This window comes from Aphelocoma coerulescens, chromosome 5 (genome assembly GCF_041296385.1).
Source record: "Aphelocoma coerulescens isolate FSJ_1873_10779 chromosome 5, UR_Acoe_1.0, whole genome shotgun sequence".
NCBI classification, from domain to species: domain Eukaryota; kingdom Metazoa; phylum Chordata; class Aves; order Passeriformes; family Corvidae; genus Aphelocoma; species Aphelocoma coerulescens.
Window position 1 is genome coordinate 58382176 of NC_091019.1, and position 24829 is coordinate 58407004.

Sequence of the window (24829 nt, forward strand, 5' to 3'; positions counted from 1 at the left end):
TTCCGAGAAAGGTGGAATCCCCCTCACTGGAAGTATCCAAAAGCTGTCTGGACATAATCCTGAGTAACCTGCTCCAAGAAGCCCTGCTTGATCAGGGAGGTTGGACCAGATGGCCTCCAGTGGCCGCTTCCAAACCAAACCGTTCTGTGATTCTGCGGAATGTGCTTTTTGTGGGGACCTTTCCTAACGTGCAGAGCGCACGGCCGCATTCCCGCAGAGCCATGCGGGCATTCCCGGTGTCCCTCGTGCCGGGCGCCGTGTCCCGGAGCCCCCGAGCGCCCGCGCCCCGCTCGGCGCGTCCCGGCCGGTTCCTGGCGGGGCAGCGCCACCTGCCGGGGGCGCCCGGCAGCGGCCGCGGGCGGCCCGGGAGCACCGCGGAGGGAAGGATGATGGATGGAGGGATGGATGGATGAATACTCGCTGGTGTGTGTCTTTCCCGGGGTTTGGCAATCCAGCGCCTCCGGTGTAGTTCTCTTGATTACCACTGCCCTTCAGTCAAAAAGTTCCTGCCAGTTCCTGCGAGTGGTATCTGCTCTGAGGAGCCACTTGGTTGATGAAATATAATTACCTGGCCTGCTTTGCACCTCTCACTGGCAAACCAGCCTCTTTTCGGTTGAAAGATGCAATTTTCTCTTTTCAAATAAATATATTTTTAAATTTAATTTGGGAAATTGAGTCTCTCTGCTTGGTTAAAGGATGAATAAGGTGCTCAGCTTTGGTTGGTGCCATTAGAAAAATGCACTCAACACTGGATGTGGTGAAGGAAATAAAACAGCAACCTCTCCAGTAAGTAAGCTCCGCTAATGTGAGCTGAGAAGAGATAAAAGACGAGGCCAGACTGAGCTCTCTGTAGCACATTTTTTTACTTTGTTGCTTAGGATATAATCTTCATTGTGTAGGAGAGGATGAGGGGAGGTGGCTGCACTTTCAGGCTGTAAGCTTTAAATGCTTCTGCTGTGCACGGCCAGCAAAGCTGAATCTTTCTGCTGCGACTCCTTGGGTATTCTCATGTTTGTTGTGATGCTATTTTACCTTTGATGGAAATATGGCTGTGTAGATGCTTGTTTTTTAAGCGAGTCTTTTGTCACAAAGCAGACTGTCCCTGGGAATGCCTCCATGTGCGCCACAGTGGGTAGATGGGGAACTCTTTGATTAAGGCTAGAAGTCAGGGCTGGTTTGTTCCCTATTTCTTTGCCCCCCGCCCCCCCCCCCCCCGCATGAAGACTCCCCTAGTTCCCGTTTGCTGCCCAGCCCCACGAGAGGGTTTCCCAGCCATCCGGAGTCACTCTGCTAATGTGAGGAGGAGGACACTTGGTCAACGCCAGTTTGCACCCCTGCAGCAGTTCCGAGCTAGCCTGTGGCACCCTGGAGCTGGTCAGCGCGGGGCTGCTGCCTTGTTTAAGGAGCAGGTGATCTTCCTTGCTTCTCGTGCTGTTTGTGTGGGCTCGGTAACGCAAACCTGTCACGGGAGAGAGCAGAACAGTCCTCTGAGCTCCCGCTCCTGCATGAGCGTCCTTCACCATCTATCCCTTGCAGCCCTTGCGCGATCCCTCTGCCAAAGCCACAAAGACAGTGAACCACAGCGCCCAGCTTTCACATCTGCCCCTCACTGAGGCGGAGCCGTGCGGGCACCTTTTCGGTTCCCCCGCAGAGGGAGCGGCCGCCGTCTCAGGGCCGCAGCGGGGCCGCTCTCCAGGGTGCTGAACCCCTCCCGCCGCCCCTCTCCAGCCCGGGGAGGCGCAGAGGGCTTCCCGTCCCTCCCGGCAGCACGGAAAGGGGACCAGCCTTGGTGCCCACCCCCCGTACTGCGCAGCCTTACCGGGGACTCCCCGGAAGCGTGTCCCGCACCGAGGGAAAAGGTGGTTCTAAAGCGGCAGGCAGAGCACGGAAAAAGTAATCCTCACCCCTACCCTCCCCATTGAAAAACACCCAACCAAACATTGAAAAGAAGGCAGTTGTGGGCTTTGGGATTTTTCGTTTTGTTTGTTTTTGTTTTGTTTCTTTGTTTCCCACTCTTCCTCCGGGCTGTGGGTGCTCAAATGCATCTGGGAAGAAGTCACTGGAATAGTTTTAGAACCCCAAATCTACAGTGCAAGCAGGATACTAATGTGCCTGGGCAGGCTGTTGATTCACAGGGTAGAGATGGTAGCTAGGGCTGAGCGTAAGAAGCACCTAGGCAAGCAAGTGAGGGTTAAACTGGCATGATTAGAGTGACAAGAAATTAAACGCGAGACCATGGACTGCATACTGTCTCTCTTTATGACTTGCAAATTAGAATGGAAATTAAAAAGCTTGAACACAGAGATCCCCACGCCTCCCAGACACGGACAACTGAGCAAAAGATTGTCTGTAACTGTCTTTCATTAAGTGATGTCAAGCTTTCCTTCCCCTGACCTTCACCAGTTGTTTACAGGAGGGTTTTCGATCTCCTGTTGGAGAGAAGGGTCACGAAGAGGCAAGACACCGAGACAGAGCAGACCCGAGATCAGCTCCGAGCTGCCAAGCCCAGGCAGTGACAGGAGAGTCCTTGCACCAAGCTGTTTTACCCAGCCCTCCCTACGAGGCAGGTCACGACCTGGCGCTTACTTAAGCCCCTACTTTGCTCCGGACTTGTGAGATCCACGTTGTGGCTTGCATTGCCCTAAGGGCAGGCGGGACATGGTCGCGGCATGGCAGGGAGCCCCGTTATTGTGGTGGGAACTGAAAAGGGGTCCTGTAGGCTGGGCTGGGCCCCGCAGGACAACAGGTGTGGCAAGGAAGCACAGTTAAGATGAGCAGAGGGTAGAGCGCCAGAAAGAGGCACCCAAGCGCAGAGCTGGATGGAGAGCTACTTAGAGGCAGGACGGAGTTGGCCAGCCTGACTCACCTCGGGGACAGAGAGGAAATCTGCCTCTGCGGGTGAATTTAGCCACTCTTCTCCGTGTGTTCCCCCTGTCGCTTCTGGTGCAGGCATATCCCGCTTGCGGAGTCACTGCTGAGGCATTGCAGAGTCACCCCGGAGCTGGTACTGGTATGCCCCTAACTGGTGACCGGGAGAGGGCCGGGGACTTCTCCGAACACCCTCCCCCCGGGCCCCAGGGGTGTCCCAGGCGGTCGGTCCAGCCCTGCAGCTTCAGCCGGGTACCGCCAGTTCTCCGGGGTGGCCGCGTCCCCAGGTGCGTGTGAACACGCGCGGGGGAAGGCGGGGGCTGTGTCTGCCGCTTTCACCGATACGATCGTTCTTGTCTCCGCAGCGTGCAAGGGCTGAAGTTTCCCTTGATGGTCTCAACTGCCCGCCCTGCAGATCAATTAAACCGGCCTGATCAACATAAAGGGGAGGCCGCACAGCAAACAAACAAACCAACCCAAAACAAACCGGCGCCCCCGCGGCTCCCAGGGCCCCCCCGCGCCCCCCGGGCAGCCCGCGGTGGAGAGCGCCCGGGAACGCCCCGAAACCTGCAGCGCCCCGCGGGGAAACAGCTCCGCTTTACCCGCAGGGACCGGGAGACGCCCCCGGAGCCCTCCCCGCTGCCCCGTGGGCCCCGGGGCTCCCCGAGACGGACGAGGCCGGGGGAAGCCGCCTCCGGGGCGGCGGGGAAGGGGCTCCCCGAGGGGTCCCGCTGCCCCCTCTGAGGTCCGGGCCCCGCTTGGTTTGCCTCGGGGCCGGCTTTGAATCGGGCCGTGCCCGCCTCCCCTGGCCTCCCTCCCAGCCCACTCCGCCATCGCTCTCTTTAAAGAACCACTCATTTATCGTGTTTTCCTAATTACGTTTTATTCAGCTATTCATGAGCTATTTGGTGTTCCACTGACTAGGGTTATTCTTGCTCTGCTTTCCTTTCCCTCCCTCCCCCTCTTCCCTCGCTTTGATGTCCTCTTGCATATTATACAAACAAGATCAAAAGCTACTTTTGCCACCTCCGCCAACCTCACACAATATTTGTTACGGGAGAAAGTGTGTTTCGGGTCGAAACGCTGGCTTGTTAAAGAGAGGTACTACCCAGCTGAAACCGGGGGGAGGGAGGGGAGAACGGGAAGGGGGGGGCACAATATCAAGTACTTGAACTTTAAAGTGAGCCCTATTACCACGTTGTTTAAAGGTCTGATCATGTCAGGTATAATACTGAAGAAAAATGTTATGTCGGACAAAATGCTTATATTTTCCTGCAGTATTAATGAGAAGCTTGCCCTGGGCTATTTCCCCATCTCAGAGGGCAGCAGATGCAAAAAGTCCTTGGGGAGTAGATCTTTGAAATTTCATCAGCATTCATGGGTGACCTAGCCTTTTCAAGCACAATGATAGACATGATAAATCATCTTTGCAACGAATTCTAATTATCCTTTATATGGCCAGGTTGCCTCTTGAAAAGCAGATATCTAACACTTTTCCACATTGCTTCCAGATTTCAGCGAGGATGTCAAAAGTCTTGTGCCATCCTTCTTCCCTGCTGCTGACCATGTTGTGTGACATTAGCCCTAAACCCCTGAGTGTGCCAGAGTCAAACTACTCTATTAAGTTACACGCTTGCCTGTATTGAACTAAATTTAATTCCTCTTCTCTCTTACCCAATGAAATTATGTGGTGCAGTGTAAGATAGGATTAGAAGTATATCATTATAGCAATTAATACTATAATGCCTCCATGATTAGTGTGCTACATTGAATTTCATGGATTTTTGCTCACTGTTGCCTAGATTTCCCTTGGGTCCTCTAGCCCAAACCATTGTATTCTTAGTAAATTAAATGTGAAACCACAGCAATATACTTAATAAATCCACTATCACCTGTACAGTGTATTAATAAAGGGGTCTGGTGCAACCTGTACAGCGTCACCTTGCAGCCTGAGATGCACACACTGAGAAGGCCATTTCCCTCGAGATGGGAGTTGGCTGCCATGTCCCTCCTCTCCTGCCCAATTTTCTCTCTGCTTGCAGAGCAGGCCCAGGGGGGCAGAACTGCGGGGAGCCCAGCACTGCTCACCCCAAAGCAGGGCACAAAGGGGATTCATTTAGGCTCGTGGTTTGCAGGCAGAACGTCTTGCTCCATGGTTATTTGTGGAAGGGAATGCATTGCAATGCAGTAACCCCACACCATGCTTGGGGACTTGGATGAAATCCCTTACCCAGGGAGGTTCAAGCCTTTCCCCACCTCCCCTCAGGGAAGAGGTGGAGGTCTTTAAAGAGAAGCCTGTTTGAAGTGGCCCTGATGGAAATGGGGTTATTTCAGAGGTACAGTAATGGCTGTCTGGTTATCTGCAGTCAGGGCTCTGTGGAGGGGAGATAAGATATTTATTAAGAGACCCGTTTTAATGCTCAGGGATCGCTTTCAGAGGGCCCAAGAAAAATGGACTTTATCTAGTATATTATTATGTACAGTCACCCTGTTGATGTTTTACTTTAGTTTAGACACCATGAATAAAAGGTAATAACTTTCCCTTCAGCTCGTTTATCGGCAAGACACCTGAGGGCAGTGGGGTGGGGAGATATTTGCTTTAATAGGGGTGATTAAAGGAAGACTCTCCAGGATTAGGGGTGAGGTTGGGGTTGCACAGGGACTCTTGGTGCCTGACATTCAGGATCTCTTTTAGACCCAGACCTTCCTAGGGACTTTGCCAAGAGTCAGGGAAGAGGGAAAAACTGTGCTGAGGAAGGGAGATGTGGTGGGCTGGAGGTGGCGTGAGGACAGGGAAGGCCTGGGCTCTCTTTAAGGCCAGGCCAGCATGGTGTGAGTGCTTAAATTTGGTTGGTCTGAAAATGTGGGGGATGGAGACAGATGCTTCAGGCCTTCTCCAGAGCAGGCAACAAGCCTTTGTTTTTCTCAGCTCTTGAATGTTTCCAGGCCAAGGTGGGAAAGACTCCAATGCATGGGAAATGACATTTCATGCTTCTGGTTCTAGTGATGGGCACTGTTCTATCTCATGCTGAACACCTGAGCTGAGAGCCTGGGGACAGTTTTTACCTGGACTGTTGATGTCCATACTACCATTTTGCTTGAATAGGTTTTCATTCTGTCCTCCTCTTCACCCACTTCTTCCTACTCCCTTGGTAATGTGACACCTTCCAAGCACGGGGATCTTCTGTGGCAGGGGAACATCCCACTTGTGCAGGGGAGGGTGGTGGAAGACTTTGAATGCATTTGCACTTTGCACAACAAGACAGGAGGCTGGGACAGGGTTGGTGGGGGGTGAGAGGGTGAGTCTGGGCAAGATGGCCCAGGGATTGAGTCCCTGCAGACACTATTCCCAGACAGGTTCAGGGACCAGCTAACACACTGGCACATCTTGGGTCCGATATTTGGACATCAGGAAGGGATGCAATGAGGAGCCAAACAAATCCTTGCACCTTTGCTGTAAGCATCTCACCAATCCCATCCTCCTCTCCTCCCTCCCAGCACTGCTTGAGTGCCTGCCTGTTACATCTGTACACCTCGATCCTACAGACACACACATTAACTCACTTTCTTCATTTAACACACACAACCATCATCAGCTGGAAGCCCAGAACAGACAACTGAGTAAATTCAGAATAAAAAACCTACGGTGTCTTTTCATAGCCATAGAGACTTAAGACTTCTCTCTTCTCTCCCCTTCCTCTATTTCCTTTCTTTCCTCCCTCCCTCCCTTCTCCCTTAATTCCCCTTCTCTTTCCTCATCTCTATGTCTCCTTTCCTCCTTCCCTCCCTGCTCTCCTGTAGCCGCCACCGTCCCGTAGCTCCCTCCCGACGTGCCGGGCTCCGACCGGGGCCAGGCTGCGGGGCAGGAGCTCAGCCCTGCCCCGGACGCAGTTGCGGATGGGAGCAGTGGGCCCGGCTGCCCCCCGCCCAGCAGCACCCGGTGGCCGGGCGGGGCGGCCGGAGCGGAGCCCGTATAAACAGATTATTCAACTCCCTTTCACTGCGGACTATATGAAGTTGCATAATGCCTTTGTCGGGGAGGATTATTTGTTCAGCGGGAAAGTACGCGGGAAGGGATTAACGCTTTGCCCGGAGCCCCCTCCCCGCTTCCATCCATCCCGCCCCGACGGAACGGGCCGCTCCTCAGCGGGGACCCCCGAGCTCTGCCCGGCCCCTGGGCTGGGACACGCGGCGGAGGCGGCGGCCGGAGCGGCAGCCTGCAGGGAGGGCTGCCCGATCCGGGAGCATCCATCGAGCACCTGTGTCTCGGCCCCTCGATGAGGAGGAGCTCGCTCCTTCCTGCCGTCCGCACCCACTGCAAATACAATTAAGCAGTGGGGAGAAAAGAGGGGGAAGCTTTTTGGAGGAGTCAAAGGCCGCGTCCCTTCTGGAAAGTGCTTCACCTCTGCTCCCTCAGGTTTTCCTTTTTTTTTTTTTACCTTCCCTTTTTTTTTTTTTTTTTTTCCTGTGCGTGTCTTTTTTCCCTCCTAAAGTGACTTCACTGGCAGCTTTTCCCTCCTTGCGCTCACCCCGGAGGAGGAGGAGAAGGAGGAGGGAAAAAACAACCCACCAACCCAGCCACTAAACCCACCCAGCAGTGGATGGGGGGAGGCAGGAGGCTCGCAGTGCGGGCTCCTGGCCAGCGGGAGGTGGGAGCCCCCTCGCTCGGCGAGCTGATGGCCGGCGGCGGGGGAGCAGGGCGCTGCCGGCCCCGCGCACCCAGCGCAGCGGCGGCCCCGGCCGCGGCCCCAGCGCCGGTGGGGCGCTGAGGGCTCCGCGCCCGCGCTCGCTCGCCAGGCAAGGTGCGCTGAGGGGGATAAAACGGGAGGGAGAGCGGCGGAGAGCAGCAGAGAGAGGCAGGGAGACTGGCGGGTCTGCCCGGCTGCTGACTACCTCACCCCGGCGGCGCATCCTGGCATATGACGGAGTAACTCACCCGCGTCTGGCTTTTTTTTTTTCTTTTTTTCTTTTTTTTTGTTTTCCCCCTTCTTTTTTAAGGGGTGGGAGGTGTTTGCTATTTTATCCCCCCCTTTTTTTTTTCTTCCCCCCCCCCCCACCCCGTGAGTGTGTGTATACAAATACATCGCCTCCGCTCAGGGAGCCGGATATTTCCAACCCCGAACTATGGCTTTTCAAAAATCGCCCGATGCCTCCAACGCCACGAGGAAAAATCCCAGCCTCTTGGAGATAGGAGCCTTGTGTTTGGACTCGGAGATCATCTTCGGCTTCACCAGCCACCTCCTGCGGAGGAAAGCCAAGGTAATGGGATCTTGCCGTGGTCCGGGGGAACTGGGGCCCGGGAGGGGGTTGAGGGCTGGCTCACGGGAAGGGGGTGGCAAACTTGGCGGTGCGAAGTTGCGGGCGGCGGTGCCGGGCAGGTTTCAGCACCACGAACAGTCCTGGCGGCACCGCGGAGCGGCGCGGGGGGACCGCGCTGCCGGATTGCTCCTGGGGCTTCCCCATGGGGTCTGCGGCACCTTACGTGACCCCGGTTTCAGATGGGGAGGGTGGCACCGCGTTTTGCTATTTCCAGGAGGGCTTTGTATTTACCGAGAAAAAGAGGTTGCTTAGCCCCGTAGCGCGGCTCACCCCAGCGCCGGTCGGGAAACCCACCCCTTTATCCCCCGCCCCGTCCAACCCGAGCCTTGGAGACGCGGGAGGGTTTTGCAGACGTTGTTTGGGCACAGGACATTTCGGAGGAACTTCCCGGAGAGCAGCATTGCCCCGAGCAGGCGGGAGAAGGAAGCCGGGGCGCAGCGCCCGGGTGCGTGTGTCTGTGCCAGTCCCGCTTCCCCTCCCGCCCCAAGAGGGGCACACGGCAGCTCCTGGGTACCAGCCCGTGGCCCCCGTGTCTCCGCTTCACTCCCGCACCCAGACGTTTCTCGGGCTGCCGGCGGGCGGTCCGGGCGGGCGGGGGGGGCACATCACAGTGTAGGGGGGGCTCTGCCCGACGTGCGGGGCGCGCCTCAGGGCTGTGCTTGTCGCCCACGGCCCCAGCCGTGCTCCAGGGTATGCACCTTTGGGGGTGGGGCCGGTGGGGCGCTTCACACACGTGCTTGGCAGAGTCAGAAAAGTTTAACCGGCGGGGGGAGAGGTGCCCCTTGGGCGGGATTATTTTTTCCCCACTCTTTGTGTTCGGCGCTGCCCACTTCACCACAGACCCTACCCCACGCGCCAGCAGCACCCACTGGCGCGGCGGCGGGGAAGGGGCCCAGGAGCCGCGTTGGCACCTCCGGGGAAGCGGCCGCCTTCTCCCGGCGCGGCCCCGCGGGGCTCCGGCTGCGGCTCGGGCTCCTCCGTCGCGGGCGGGACCGCGGGCGCGGCGGCGCCGGCAGGGGGCGCTCTGGTCACAGAGACGGCGGCGGCCGCGCCGAGCCCGCGGGGCCCGGGCCCGTGTCGGCCCCGCCAGCGCCGCCCGCGCGGGACCGGCCCCGTGACAGACAGCGGCACGCGCTTCTCTCTCTGGGGGCAAAAACTAAAGAAAGGAGAAAAGTGCTAAATATACGAGCCGGAGCGGCAGCCAAGTAGACAATTAGCTGCGAACGTTAATTTTTCCATCTGTCAGGTCAATTTTCGCGTGTAGGAGCATCCCGTCGCGCCCGCTGAGCGGCGGGGGAGTCGGCCCCGCGGGGTCTGTGCCCCGCGGCACCGCGCATCTGCCCGCGGAGGGGGGGCACCGTATCCTAGCCCGCGCAGGAGAGCGGCAGTGGCGGGGCGGAGCGAGGGGAGCGGATCCCGGCCGGACCCTTGAGCCCCGCTGGCAGCTGGTCCGCACCCCCAGCGCCGCTTTTCTGCCCCCGCGCCGGGACCCGCACCCCGCGCCCGGCCCTTTTTTCCGACTCCCAAGGAACTTGAGTGTTAGAATGTGAAGGAGGCAACGACTTAAGTCACACTGATTTTGGGACTATCCCGTAGGGTCACTGTGAAATGGCATCTTCCTCCCCCCGCCGCTATCCCAAACCTAAACCCAAACCCCAGCCCGCCCCGGCCGAGGCTCCCCCGCCCCGTTTACCCCACCCCACCCGCCCCCGCCCAGCCCCTCCTCCCCTGCCCTCCAAGCACTTTTCCAGCTTTTTTTGCCGGCGTGCTCCCGTGCTCTGGGTCCTTCCCCGTGCCGCCGTGGGGAGCTCACTCCGCCTCCGTCTCCCATCCCAAACTTCACTCTTGTCTCATCATGGGAGGCAGCATCACCTAGAGCGGCAGCCCGGGCGGCGGGGACGCGGCGCGATCACTGTTGGCACCCCTGACCCCCGCCCCGCCATGGGCGCCCCGGGCCGGCCGCTCCGCCGGGCACCGCGCCGCCCGCACTAGCGGAGCGGGGCACGGGAGCATCCCCCGCTGTCATGATCACGGCCGCCGGCAGGAAGGCTCTGGGACCTGATCCCCGGGCGCCGGGGGTAAGTTGCTACAACACTCCTCCCCACGGCTGAGCTTTTTTTTTTTTTTTTTTCCTTTAAAAAAAAAAAATTTCTCACTTTTTTTTTTTCTCTTCCTCGCGAGGAGGGTGGGAGCAGCGTTGCCTCCGCGTCCCGCGTTGCTGAGCTGTGCTGTCTCCGCAGGTGGCGGAGGGGAGCGCGGCGCGGGAGCTCTCCCCGCGGAAGAGGCCGCCGGCCGCCGCCGAGGAGGAGCGCTGCGCCAGCCGCCCGCCGCCCGAGGGAGCGGGAGCCGCCGCGGGGGCCGAGCCGCGGCCGCTGGAGCGGGCGGCGGCCGGGGGCTGGTGCCGGAGCTGCCAGGCGCAGCTGGCCGAGCTGAGGAGGCAGGCGGCCCGGCTGGCTGCCGGCGGCTGCCCGCCCAACGCCCCGCCGGTAAGTGCAGCGCCCAGCACCGCTGGGGGGGTTGTGGGGAGGGGCGCGGGAGCCTGGCCCCGGCCCGCACGGGGTCACAGGTACATCCCCAAAGGATTTGGGAGGGGAGCGTGGCGGCAAAGCCGGAGATTTCCAACCCAGGAGGGTTCTTCAGAAGTTCAAGGATTTCCCGTCCCGGACTTCTACCAGAAAGCGAAACTGTGCGGCTGGACGCTCACCCGCTGTTACAGCCACCGGCTGGCAGAAACAGTTAAAAATAAAATAGGGAGTTTGGGAAGAGGAGCGAAAGCGCTGAGGAGCGGCTGTGCGGCTGCTGTCCGGGACGCGCCCTCGGGGCCGCCCCAAAGCCCTGGTGCCGCGGAGCTCCCCGTGTTGCTCCGCAGGACCTGGGGCCGCCCAACCCTGTTGACAGCGCCGCGGGGATGCCGGCTCGGTGTTGCGACTGGGATTTGTCTTCATCCTTCTTAAGAGAAGCTGCCGGTGGTAGACGTTCAGCTCCTCCTTCCGAGAAGCCCATAAAGTGCAGCTGAGAATCAAACACTCATGTTTATGGCACTGGAGGAAACTTTGAGGGGGATGATTTTTGAGTGGGCTGTGCTTTTGCCCTCGGGGTGCTTCAGTGTGCCTGGCTGGCTGATGGGCTCACTCCTGTCCTTAATGTCCCTTGGGCAAGCATTAGCTGTGTCATTTTCCTTCAGTTTGTGCTGCATGGTGGCACTTCATATCTGGTAGGGAGTGGAGAAAGTGCATGATGATGCCAAGAGGTTCTCTCTTACACAAGTGCAGCTTTATTTGTGTGTATTGTAACTGTCTGCACAGTTTTTCCATTCCGTGTTTATGTCTAGCAAAGGTCTTTATTATCCTTGTCCCTTTTCCTTTGTCAGAGCAGGTAGAGCAAAGCTTTTGAAAGGTGAAAAAAGACAGTCTTGGTACAGAGTCTTGCCTAGACATCTGAAGAGATCCTGAGAATTAGCTGATGGGGCAAAATGCAACAGAAGACCCTGAGATTCTGTTTCAGGACACACAAAACGTGTGTTGGGGTTTTGATAACATTTGGAACTAATGTATTGTTTTCTAAACAATGCTTATCTGGATGTTTGCAAGAATGGGGAGGAGGGTCTGAAGAGGAAGCCAAACCCTACTGACCTTCGTTTTCATTCAGAGAGTTCCTGTATGATCTACAGAATTCCCATTGAATCTAAATATAGTTTTGTTTGGAAGTGCATTGTGGAGCAGTGTCCGAATGCAGAGTGAGGTTTGGATTTTCAGGCCAGATCCAAAGCCCTTTGAAATCGAGAGGAATCTCTCTTTTGACTTGCTGGGTTTGGAGTGGGCTCTTATTTCTGTGGTGTAAAAGGTGTATCTTACCTCATTGGATTCAGGACTGCTGGACCTTTTGTTTTCTTGGTTGCTGCAAATGGTTGAAAGGAGTTTAGTTTGTCATGTGAAGTGCCTGAGATCGGCTGTTTCAATGAGGAGCACAGAAACCCCTCTTCCTGTTGTTGGGGTGTGCCTCTGCCATGAAGAATTGTGTCCTATCTGGGAGCGGATCTCTGCCATGGGAAAAAAAATTCCAGTGTAGGAGAGTAGGGGGCCTCAGCCAGGTGTTCAGGTGAGGAGACCTGTGAGCAAAGGCCTGTTTGTGTGGTCTCCTTCCTGCAGGTCTCAGGGGACTTCCTTGATAAGCACTTGATGATGGGTAAATTAATCCCCCTTTTCTGCAGGGTTTCAAAGCATGCCTAGGAACGTAATAAAATAGGAGTTGTCACAGTGTCAGAACCTCGGCAGACCTGAGCACGGAGTAACGGATACCTGGAGTTTACTCAGTGTGCAGTATGCAGTAGGGCTCGATGGTTGAAATTTTTTGGAAACTCTATTCTCTGACACTTGTGAGACCTGTAGCCTAATTGCAAGCTCAGATTCCCTCTAATCCTGGTGTGGTGAGCAGCTCCTCAGGAAGGAAGATGCAATAAACAGTTGTACTTACTGCCTCGTGAGCGTGAAGTAGGTTAGCAGGAGATAACAGTCAGGGGTTCGGCTACTCAGCTGCTGTGAATTGGCCTTGCAGTGGGAATCTGATGCAATATGCTGGCAGGGTGAGCACTGTGTAATGTTTGTGCCAAAAAGGCAGCTTGCTTGATTTTCCCCCCTCCCTTTCTTGTTTAATTATATAACAAGACATCTGAAAAAGCAGCTCCTCTCTGTAAGGGTTTCATGCCTGTACAATGCAAGTCCAGAGTTTCTTACAAGCTCTTGTCAAACTAAGCAACTACTGGATGAGTAAACACTAGAAGGCTGCTGCTTGGAGCATGCTGCTCTCAAAGGATTTACCTCCTTTGCCATAATAATTAAGAGATCTTTCAGCACAGATTCAGAAAGGTTTCCACACCTGGTTGAAAGCCCTTTGGAAAGGTGGGTGGGTGCCTCAGAGATGAAAGAAGGGCTAGTTTCCTGCTGTTGATATCTTTCCTGATGAAAGAGTGGAGGTGTATTCTCATGCGTGGGGCAGCTGACAAGGGATTGAATTCACATTAGAATAGAAAGCCAACATACTGTTTGCAGTCTGCAGGGATAACAAATCTAATTACTCGAGAGGGCTATGATTCATACCGTTTGTGTTGCTATCCTTTCAATTAGACATATTTAAAATATATAAATAATTTAAAGTTTCGGTGCTCAGATGATGTGCATTGATTACAGAATACTGTTAGTTGTTTGCCTTCTCTTCAAAGTCCTCCAAATCTCTGTGGACAGCTGATAGAAAGATACACCTCTTTGCTTATGTTAAAACTCTTTAAAACAGTCTCCCAAGCACAAGATTTACTGCATCCTACACTCTCAATTTCCTTCATTTTACTGCTGCTGCCTTTACAGTTTTCCACCACAGTGAGGCCTGTGTGTGAATCAGAATGTGATTTTCATTAAGTGTGGATGGAACCGAGCAATGTTTAATCTGAAATTATCCCAGATTAACATTTTGGTATTGCAGTTTGACATCAGTTACTGGGTCATGCACTGAACTAACATAGGAGGGAAAAACAAGGTGTCTTGGTTTACTCCTAATTGAAAGTTTTGCAGGCTGTGTCCCTGGAGAGTAGGTAATGGGATACAGGATCCCTACTGCCAGAGTTCTGGCTGGAGTGGAGAGCAGGTTGCTGTGCCTGGAAGTTGTTGCTGTTGGCAGCTGTGGGACAATCCAGGGGAAATGAGTTGGTGGTCTGTGTCTCACTCCTAGTTGGCAAATAGCCTTGTCACAAACCACCACAATTACCACTAATTGGCATAATTGTTGGCAGTTCCAGGGACAGGCTGAGGACTGAATGGGATGTAGATTAAATTAGTAATAATATTACTTAGCATTACTTACTAAATTCTTCATAGTGCTTCAAAAATGCTAATTAATCAATTTGTGTGATGCCCCTGTTGGGTAAAACCCAAACATGCTGTCATTTCTGAAGAGGTGTATGTCAGTGAGGTGTGTGTCTCCAGCAGGAAGTGGAGAGGCAGGAACTCTTCAGTATGAGAGATGTGCTCCTGTAGCTGCATTTCTAGAAGTAAACTCTCTGCTGCCTCTGGCACAGGCAATAGCCTTAAGGATATACAGCTACTGTAAAATGGTTTTAGCTAATGCCTTATGAGCAGAGGAAAAAAGACCTTGTGGTGTGAGGAATGCACACACGGATGCAACTACATCCACAGGAGGGATTTATACTGGTGTAAATACTTTGGTTGTAGAAGATTAATGCTTGTGCCCAGGTATACTGTATTAGAAGAACTGTTTTATCAGTACTGAAAGGAGGCCAAGCCCAGCAGAAGTTCACTTTGGAAGTGATTAGCTTTGATGATCACGTTTCTCCCAGCCCAGGGATTCAGACAGCCCATTTCACTTTTCCCCATCCACCCTTACCCCCAGTCTGAGCAGTTAATACAGTACCTACTGACAGTGCAGGTGGGTGCCAGAGGCAGCATGAAACAGGGCAGAAACATTCATATTTTGTTATAGCCTGAGTTCAGGAATTTCTTGCTGTCCTAGTTTTAAAGAGCTGCTTTTCTTCCCTGTTCTGTTGTTTCATTTTTAATTTTCACCCGTTACATTATCTGCACTGTGTGTTACATGAGGCACACCACTGAACAGCTTCCAAGGGTCTGAAGGACAAAGAAGACAGTGTGGCTCTATTGTTGATGGGGTTGGCAATTTTTTATTCCCCAATACCTAGAAAGTCCTGTATTCCCAGTTGCCCACGTAAGCTGCAGCTGGGTACAAAGGATCATGCTGCCAGGCCTGGTCTGCAGGGAGCCTCAGTGACCAGGACAGGTTATACCTTTGTTGCTAGTGAACCATGAATCATTTCAGGGAGCTGAGCAAGTCCTAGCCTGCTGTATCCTTGTCAGGGCTCGGATTTACACTAGCCAGAGTTGGAGGAATCTTGGGTTCTCTGGGAAAAAAGGGAGGATGGCACTGGCTTTAGACGTGCTGTTTAATGGATGTGTCTTACCTGTGCAAATGCCAGACAGTGCTGCTGGAGTGAACTCCCATCACTCCTCCTTCTGCTCAGAGTGATGGTCTCTGGGGGGCACACCTGTATGTGCTGCTGATTGTGTCACATGAGGCGGAGATGAAGAGCAGAGTTTTGGGATGGGCATGCTCTTCCCTGTGGGTTTCTCCTGTATGCTAAATAATCCCCCCATGTTTCCACAAGCAGCATAACTAGGGAAGGAGGGTTTGGTAGGATGGATTTTCACTGCATTTGTTCTCCCCATCCTTCTGCATTAATCCCAGCTGTTCCCTCCTTGTCCCAGATGACTCCATAAGAGACAGCATCTTCTCTGCAGCTGCACACACACTGTTTGGTTGACAGTAAGATAGTACTTGGACATCTGGCTGCTGCCAAACAACTAATAACACATGGGTACTGCCCAATTTCTCTCACAGACAGTTTGTGGAAGTTGTAGGAACTTGTTCTGAGCCTTCTACCTCAATTTCAGATCATTTGACAGGTTCAAAAGCTGTTAAGAAGGGCTGTCAGTAAGAAGGGTGGAAAGAAGGGCAGTGGAGCCATTCTTCTTGCTTTGGAAAACCAGGCTGAGAGGACAGGCATGGGGTTGAGGACTGTGGTCTTAATGTGTGAGAGTCAGGGATGCTTTGTAATTCCCTCCTTGGCTACTCTGATGGCCTGGTATCAGCAGAAATAGTGGCAAGGAGAGCTCATGTGATCCCTGGCCCCCAGCACCTGCCTCCTCACTGTGGTGTGCACTGTTGAGTGCTCCAGGAGCCTGTGCTACATGTGGAACAACTTGGGAGAGGGCTCTGTGTCCTCAGTGTTTGCCTTCAGGGTCATGCTCCCCTGAAAGAACAAGGATTCAGAGCATATGGGGGCTTCTTGCAGCATTTGAGGTGCATGTGGAATAGGTCTAAGCTTTTAGAAGCAATCCCCAGCTTCACTGCGTTTTCCTTCGTGTGCCCGTTGTTTTCTCTTACTGTGTCAGCCCTTACTACTGGGTCGCCCTTACTGCCTTGAATTTGGGAGTCACAATGGTGACACAGCTGAGTCTTGGCTAAGTTTGGGGTCCTCTGTTACTTAGGGGCTCTTCTTATTTTCGTGGGAGGTCTTTCTGCAACTGCATTGATATGGATAAGGGGAATTGAGTGGGAGAGCTGTCTTTCACAGATTGCTCTCTAGAGGAATCCAATTTTCACGGCTCTTTACAAGCACTAAATGCACCTTAAAATGTTCTATATTTAACATTTCAAAAATACATAAGTGGAAAAGTAATGTCTTAGTTAAAAAACATGAAACTACGGGGCATTTTTTAAAGATGCACATTAAATATTTTGTGAGAGAGACTCTTGCAGAGACTTGGCCGTGGAGTGCTGCAGGCAATGAGCTCAGATGTGGATTTCAGGTACGTGTGCAGTCTAATAAGAGGGTTAGTGACAGCACTGTGTCAAATGTGTTGACATGAGCAGTTCCCGTTTCAGGCAGCGCAGTCGTTCCCCATGTGACAGGACAGGCTGCGGAAACTAATTGTAATGAGTTTGCTTTAGACACTTAGGATTTTCAAGCACGGCCTTTTAAAATACAGGTGAGAGGGATTCTCTTGCAGTTTGGATGCTGGAGGCAAGAGACTTTCTCACTGGGGGATCTGAAGTGGGGGAGTGGGGATTGCACAATTAGCTGAAGGTGCTGTGGTCTCCCGGCTAGCTGAGGGTAATTAGTGTTGCTCTGGCTCTTTCCCTGGCTAATTCCTTCAGCACCCTGCCCTATTAGGGGGAAGGGAGGAAACACATAAACCATTTCAAAATCCCAGGGGGTGGAAAAGAGCATCTGCTCCTAACATCTGAGGTTACTTTGAACCTGTTGAAATATGTAGTAGCTGCTTTATTGTTTTTGCCAAGAGTTTCCACCTACAGTGATCCCAACCTCTGACTTGTTAACAGTGAGGTTGTTGGAGGCAGCAGTCATCCTCCTCCTCTTCCCTGGCTCACAGCAGCTGATAGTGGCTGCTGCTCTGGACCTGGCACTGCAGGGTGTAGGAGTCTGAAACCACCAAGACTTTCTTTTTTTTTTTCCCCTCAAGTCCAGGATTACCCATTGTGTTCACAGTTGCTGCATGTATCTCCTGCTGCTTGGGTACCCCAAAATAGCTGCACTCTCTGGGCCTGAGTTGTCCTTGCCACAGTGACAATGCTGATGTAGAGAAGAGCCAGTTAGTCCCTGGGCTTTCAGCTGGCAGGTGAACATTTTGTCATGAAAAGTGAGCAGAGATTTTGCTTCACCCTGGTTACATGAGGAGAATCTCTCTGGAAGCATCTGCATGTCTTATGGAATATTTTTCCATGCCAATGCTGTTGCCTTTTTCAAAACTGATTACCTTGAGGAACTAGATCTGTTTGGATATTGGTCACACTGAGTATGGCAGGCAGCTGTCCAGTTGGAAGTACTGTATCTGCTCTTTATTACTTACTGGAAATAAGTGGAATTTAACTTGTCTGGATTTGTCTCCTTGTCCTCTGACTGCAGACCTGCAGCACTGGAATAACTATTTTGTATTTATGTATTCAGTATATCCCCAAGTGGAAGGCACATTGGGAAGGTGGGAATCTTGTCTATTGCTGGCTGTGCTTGTGATTGGGACCTGCCTGACTTCTTTTACAAGTGTCTACTAATTTTGTGTAGTCTTTCACATGAGTGGTGCTTGGGAGACAACCTGGGCCTTACTTCCAGGAGAATCATGCTCCCTGCTGCATCTGTTAAGAGGAATTGTGTCCCCCTTCAGGGATTCAAGATCTGAATGAATCCCCAGATCTGTCACTGAGTTTGTGGGCAAGCAGCTGAATTTGGGCAAGCAGCTTAATATGCATGGGCTTAATTTCTCTTCTGCTCACCAAAGAGAAAATGCTTCCATCTTTTGTCCATTTCCAGTAAAAACATCTTTTGTGGTGGGGACTGTCTCTTGCTTGTATGGCATTAAGCATCATCAACTGCTGTTTGTAGAGCTGACTGCTCCTGTAATATGCATAATAAGAATATATAAGATAGGAACACAGAAAACAGCGGGCTCTGTGACTTGAAACTGAACTTTCAGGTGAGGTGTCAGGGAGGGGTTTCTGGAGCTGGGGTCACTGCAACAGCAGAAAGAGCAAGAAAAGCTGGGGATTTCAGATAAACTGTAGAGGCAGTAGCAGATAGTTCTGAAAATCTGCTGGTTCACCAGCAGAGGATTGGTGAGGCTGTGGAAGGAGACTGAAGGTCTGTGGTGTGTGTCCAGTTGAAGTGGAGCTTCGGTAAGCAGCAGGTATCAGATCAGCTCAGGGTGAAGGGGTTAGAGCTGTGCTGATGGTATCTAAAAAAGGTGTATCTGCATACTGCACGATGCCTCCTTGTGATGGAACTGGAAATCTGCCTTGTGGAAATGTGATGTGGCCTTGTAAGCTGGGGGCTCTTCAGTGGCTTCAGTCCCTCCTACTGCTGTTGAACTTTATACCAACGTGTATTACTTACTAGTTTTCCATAAGAAATGTGTTACTTTTAAATCAAAAGAAAGGTAAATTTTATAGAGGAACTTAAGAGCAAAGCTTCAAATTACTATTCCAGTCATTAGCAGGAGTAATATATTCTTCTCTAGGATAAGCTAAAGTGAATGTAAATCTTTGGCATATAGTTCTTTGGACTGACTTTGCTTTGAAGCTGTGTGAGCCTTTAAGACATAGCTGGCAGATGTTCATTCTCATGCTGGAGAAAGAATGTTTAGTGTAAATATATCCACCTATTTTAGGCAGCATAATGCCATTGTTGTGTGTTTGTTTTATCACCAAGAGTCTGACTGCCATATACATCACCCTAATGTACAGTGAATCAGGGAAATCTCAGCTCTTGCTCACACAAAGAAGCTTAAGTGAGTACAACCATCCTTCTTTGAGTCAAGTCTTAAAATTTGTCTTTGATCAGCATTCCTGGAGTTTGCAAGCTGCTGTGAGTTTCATCTGGGGCTGGGCTGGCATTACCAAACATCAGTATCTGTGCAGGATTGACTGGAACACTGGACAGCTGTGGGAAGATGATCAATTTTCGTTTAGCTCTTAGCAAATCTTCCCCTGATGTTGCTGAGGGATTTTACACTGCTGGGTGAATGGGATAGGAAGCCTTCTGTACAAAACTGAAATGTGATACTTCTGGCTAGGTGGGCATTGACTGGCTTTCAGCCTGAATGGTGAAAGAGAAGCATTAGTCCTAGTTCTCACAGCATTCAGAAGGTTATGTTTAAATGTGTTTCCTGTTTTATTGCAACATGCCGTTTGTTACAGCATGGTTTGTGTTGCTGTCTGTGTGTATACATTGATCAGTGCTGATTATACTGTAAATGGGCAGCGTTTGGCTTTGTGTTTGAACTCACTTGGGATGTTAGATGTACTCAGCTTGCATTGTATTCTCTTTTTATTGCCTTGTGTTGTTCTCACTGTATTGTATGTTGTAGCATGTATTTACTCATATTGGCACTGCTGCTTTTCTCCTAAATCTTAGACTACAGCAGTTTCCTACAGCTTGCATATAGCTTTATCAAGTAAAAACTCGTTTGCAGGGGTTGCCTACTGCTTTTGCATCTGAACTCCCTGAGGAGTTCAGGGATGGTGTCTATGCCCAGGGTAGATCACATGGCCTTCAGCAGAGTGGTGCTGCTGGGTGTTTTGGAGGAGGTGAGACTACTGAAGTCATTGAGATCAGTGGCACTGTGCTGGACCGGAGGGACATGTCCAATTCCCGCCCCAAAACAGGGCAGCAGGAGCTGCTGCCATCCCCAGACTGTGAGCTGTCTCCAGGGACTCTGTGGAGTGTGACAGTCTTTACAGTTGTCAGAAACTTGAAGACAAACATGTGGCTTGTACGATCAGGAAATCTGGCCATCCTTGTTTCTATTGCTCTACTCCTTTGGGGTCAGCCATGGTCTTCCCATATACTGCTGCTTGGCCCTGGGAAATCTGGTTCCAAGGAAGCACTCATTAATGATGGGAAACAAATTTGCTCTGCAAGATTTGGCCTTTTAAAGGATGGAGGGGAAGGACAAATGTCTTTGCCTCTGTCATTTTTGAGCAATGCTCGGTGCTACCTTTCTGGTCAGTGAGCAGAAGATGGGAGGGCTGGTTTGTCCCAAATACCCTTTTTTAGAAGATGTGCCTTAGGCGTAATATGATCTTTAATACAGGTACTGCAGAGTGTTTGTAAGCTATCTTGAAAACTATGCTGTGGGCGAGACATGGGGCAGGATTTGGCCTATAACTGTTTTGCCTGTAGCTTGAAATGCAAAGTTAAACCCAGAATTTGCAGTCAAAATGTTCAGGTGTTAGTGTAACTTGTATAACTGCAAGCTGTGAACTATTTGTTTGTCTTTCTCTGAAGATTTTGCTGCAAAGGCAGGCAAATATACATTTGACATTCCTCCAACAAGCTCTCACAAGGGTAATTTTGCGTGGATGATTGAGTGGCATCGAAACACTGTAAGATATCATCCTTTTGTGGATTTTGTAAAGAGGAGATACAGTTGTAATAATTCACAATATGCACAGAATCTCATTAGTCTGCTGAGATAGCTTCTTTCAGCAATTACCTATAAGAATAAAGTAAAAAGCATTTATTATTGATACTCACTTTTCAAATATTAAGAAATATTTCTTCTGATATTGTTAATTTTTTATTTGTAGGCTCCGAAGTAGTGTAGAGTAAGACAAATGTGTTCAAGGAAGAAAAATATATGAGTTAATATGTTAAGTTTACATATTTTTCATTTGATGGATTTATGGTTTTTAATTACATCTTCATGTCTTGCATTGGGATCCCTGGGGGCCCTTTCTGAATTTCATACTTGTACTCTTGTACACATGAGATGCTTTAACCTGCCACCTCGTGCAGTCTTACTGCTGCTTGACTGACCCCTGGTGAAGTTACTTGTTATTCAAGTTTAAAATCTGAGACTTCCACAGAGAGCTAAATGATTAGAACATTTGTGTGAGTGAGAGAGTTTCTCATGCTGACACATTGTGAAACACAGGCTGTGAAGGATTTTCTCTGATTTTTGTGTGGAAGGTGGACTTTGTGCTCAGCATTTGCTCAGCTGATCGTGAGGAGCAACACCCTGGCTCAGCCTTACTGGCTCCTTGAGGGCAGTTTGGCAGTGGGAAGTAGTCATGTCTTTGATAGCAGCCCTTTGGGGAGCCATGGCTGGGTTTAGGGAAGAGTATTTTCAGCAATATGTCATCCTGAATGTACATCTCCGTACTTCTGTCTCCAGTTGCAGGCGACACTGGATTTTCATTTCATAGCAGTTTGCATCGTGGTTCTTCTATTGACAGTGGAATCAATAACCTGTGTTAACAGGTGGAAAATGAAGCCTGTTGGCTCTTGTGCAGTTTCAGTTGATTTACATGGGTGAATTGCAGAGGAAGCCAGGCTGCACAACTGGTCAATGTCTGTATTCCAAATCCATCTCTCTGTGTTGGTATCATTACCACTTTTCTCCAGCACATCCTCTTCATTTTCTCTTCAGTGGGAACATAATTACCTGTTTATGTCTATATGTGTGGAAATAGTGCCAGGATCTGTTTGTTATAACTATTATACAGCTTATTGAAGAGGCAAACAGCCCTGGCTGACAATTTTCAGGCTTTCCAAAAGAAATTTGCTTTTGGGACTGACAGGGAGTGTGAATATTCAGGCACAGCTTGAGCTCCTCAGATTTCTGCTGTGTGTTCTTTTATTATTCTGATCATGGCTGCTCATAAGCACATGCAGCTCAAAAGCAAAATCGCTCTGTTTGTGCTATAAGAATTTAGTTGGGTTTCAGCTTCTTATTGGCAAGTCTTTTGATGACATGAAAGATGTGTTACATGCAGGGTTGGCTTTCCTGACTCACCCTGAGTTCTTCACTGAGTGTTTAATTCCTGTGGGAGGGTTTGGCTCTTGGAGGATTGGGTGCAGTGAGAAGTGTGGAGTAGATAGTTAAAGAACTGCAGTGTAGAACACTTAACCCTGAGAAGTGAACACAAGTGAGAACACAAAGGCATTGTCCTCTGAGGTGATTCATTGGAAGTCTCTACTTTATTGTTTTCTTTTTATAGTTTCTATTTTAATTTCTCTTGGTAGAATCATAGAATATCCTGAGTTGGAAGGGACCCACAAGTCTAGCTCCTGGCCCTGGACAGGAACACCCCAAGAATCACACCACGCTGGTCCAGGCTCAATCTGATTTTTTGGAGATTTTGCCACTGGAGCAGCAGTCCTGTTTGCTAGTGTGGGAAAATAGTCCATGGCATTCCATCCTTCCGAGAGGCTGTGCTTGTGCTTTCTTTGGGAAAGCTGTCTCACTAAACATAATGGTAAGAAATGGTCCACCTGCTGCTAAAGAAGTGAGCTGAAAAATGTCTGTGGTTATTAAGCGAGAAAAAACATAGATCCACTGAGTGAAAAACGTATTTCTCTCTGTACCTGAGCAGGATTCCTGAAGACTGTGCAACAACAAAGAGTTAAGGTAATTCTGATCTTACATAGTGAGTTAACCCAGGCATTTTGTAGCTCAGATGAGAACAAAACAGGAGTGACATCAGTGAGAGATTAGAATAAGCTTTGTTATCTTCAAAGACTGTTTACTTAGCAGTTGGAGAATCGCTGTTTGTAGGTAGAGGTAGGAAATGTCCTGGGGCAGGTGGGAGCTTGATAGCATTACACAGAGCCCGCAGTGTGTCTCCTCATGCATCCCTGCACTGCCTCCCAGCCTGCTGGCTGTCACTGCTTTTGTGTGCACCAACCATACTGAGGTCTTTAAGAGATTGCCAAGGTTATTTTGGATGCTAACACCGAACCCAAGCAGTATCCTTAATTTCTACCAATCCTGGTACAGTATCACTTGTATTTTTCTTACATGTATAGATCTATAAGTTTTCCTTAAAGTATTGGTTAGAGGTATTTTAAAAATCTCAGAGTTGAATTCTGAGGATAGTTACCTACCCTTGAGTATTTCAGCTATTGCTTGGTATCACATGGAAGACAATTTGGATTTGGGTTTTTGGAGGATTCTTGTGGAGGATTCTTGGATCTTTTCTGCAGAATTCCTTTTGACAGCAGTTAAGTTACATCTGATCTCCAGAAAAAGGACAACCTGATTTGCAGATTTATATGTAAAAACTGCTATAAACTTAATTTGGAGCCTGCTGGGATACATGTGCCACATGCAACTGTTTAGCAAAATCCTTTTTTCTTTATGAAAACATTCCTGTAAAAGTGGTCTTGAAAGTGAATTTTTGCCTCATTGGCATTTTTCAAAAGACAAAACACAGATGCAGTGTTCCAGGCAGATATATTTTTGTTCCCAGCTGTTTTGAATGCTCATTTGATGTTAAGTCTTTGTTCAATCCAGTCCTATGTCATTAATGACTCTGGAGTAAGTAGGTATGCAGTGCTGGAGGAAATCCTGTTTTATGCGTTCCTGTTCTAGGGGAGCCTCAGAAAGACTAACAATAATGTGTCTTGGTGAGGTAATGGGTAAACATAGTAAGAAATAAAATGTGCTTATTCCTTACTGAAGCAGAAAAACAGCTTATGAAGCATAATGTTGTCTTTGATAAGTGTAGATAATCTGACCTGCTTCAGTCTGTGGATTAAGGCATTAACTGGGGAAGGTGAAACAGCTTCTTGTAAAGAACCTGTCCCTCTGGTTGCAAAGGAGGTGTCAGCAAATGTTAATGAGGATTAAAAAGGGCTAGGAGCCCAGTCATAACCCAGCAGAGTCACATGAAAGGCTCTTCCTGCCCTTGGTGGTCAGTGAATTCCCACCTGAGGTCGAGGGTTGTGTTGTGCAGTTCAGCCTTACCCTGACTCCCATGTGGGTGCTGCTTCCAGTCAAGGGTGGGTGGTGCACAGCAAAGGTCTGGTGGAGTCTTGGGTCTGTAGGTGTCCTCTTCATGGTCCTCCCAAGATGCTGTGGGAAGGAGAAGATGGGAGCATCCGCCAGCTTTTCCTTTCTTCTGCTGAATGAGTGAAATTTAGTAGAAGTGTTTGTTTTCAAGGGTTCTGGTGGGAATTTCTTCATCGAGTTCTTGAGGAAGTTAAGGCTGGATTTGATCCTGGTCAGTAGATGGGTAGTAGGTAGAAAAACAGGATGAAATTTTGTGGACTGCTTTTTTGAGAAGAAAATGTGAAATTGTGTAGTTTTTCCATCATCCAGCTTCCACAGCAGCATGTGTGAATGCAGTGAAACATCTGAACTCCAGCCCGCTCACACTGTCTGTGTTGCAGACCTCCCTAGGGACCCAGGGCAATTCAGCTGGCATTACATTCTTAGATAAGCTTATCCCATTTAGCACATGCATTTTGATCAGCCTGTGATTACAGACTAGTGACTTGCATGCATATGTACCAGGGCCCTGGTGTTGGTGCTCCTTACACATGCACTGGTTTTAGTGGTTTAATCTGGTGTGTGCTCTTCAGCCGTGTTTCTAATCCACCTCTACCTTCATCTTTTTGACTGTGAAACAGCAGAGGTCCCTTTTCTTTGAGTGAGTAGGCAGAATCATACTTGTGAGGTGTTTTAAGACTACTTAGAAGATAAAAGCTTGTTTAAGTGCTTGTGGTTTATCTGGTTTTGCTTTATTTGATTGCTTAAATGTC

General features: G+C 50.4%; 1 protein-coding gene across 3 annotated transcripts in view; it reads left to right on the plus strand.

The window, feature by feature from the left end:
* Positions 1-7048: 7048 nt before the first annotated feature.
* KIF26A (kinesin family member 26A) overlaps positions 7049-24829 on the plus strand; it is a 102530-nt gene continuing 84749 nt past the window's right edge. Inside the window, exons 1-3 of one of the 3 annotated variants that reach the window (XM_069018406.1) lie at positions 7049-7285; positions 7966-8127; positions 10428-10673. In XM_069018406.1, coding sequence (XP_068874507.1) covers positions 7993-8127; positions 10428-10673 — 381 coding nt within the window. In that variant the 5' untranslated portion in view covers positions 7049-7285; positions 7966-7992. Of the gene's footprint in view, positions 7286-7965; positions 8128-9985; positions 10266-10427; positions 10674-23956; positions 24045-24829 lie in introns of those variants that run through there. The other 2 variants (XM_069018404.1, XM_069018409.1) reach the window with 2 other exon arrangements.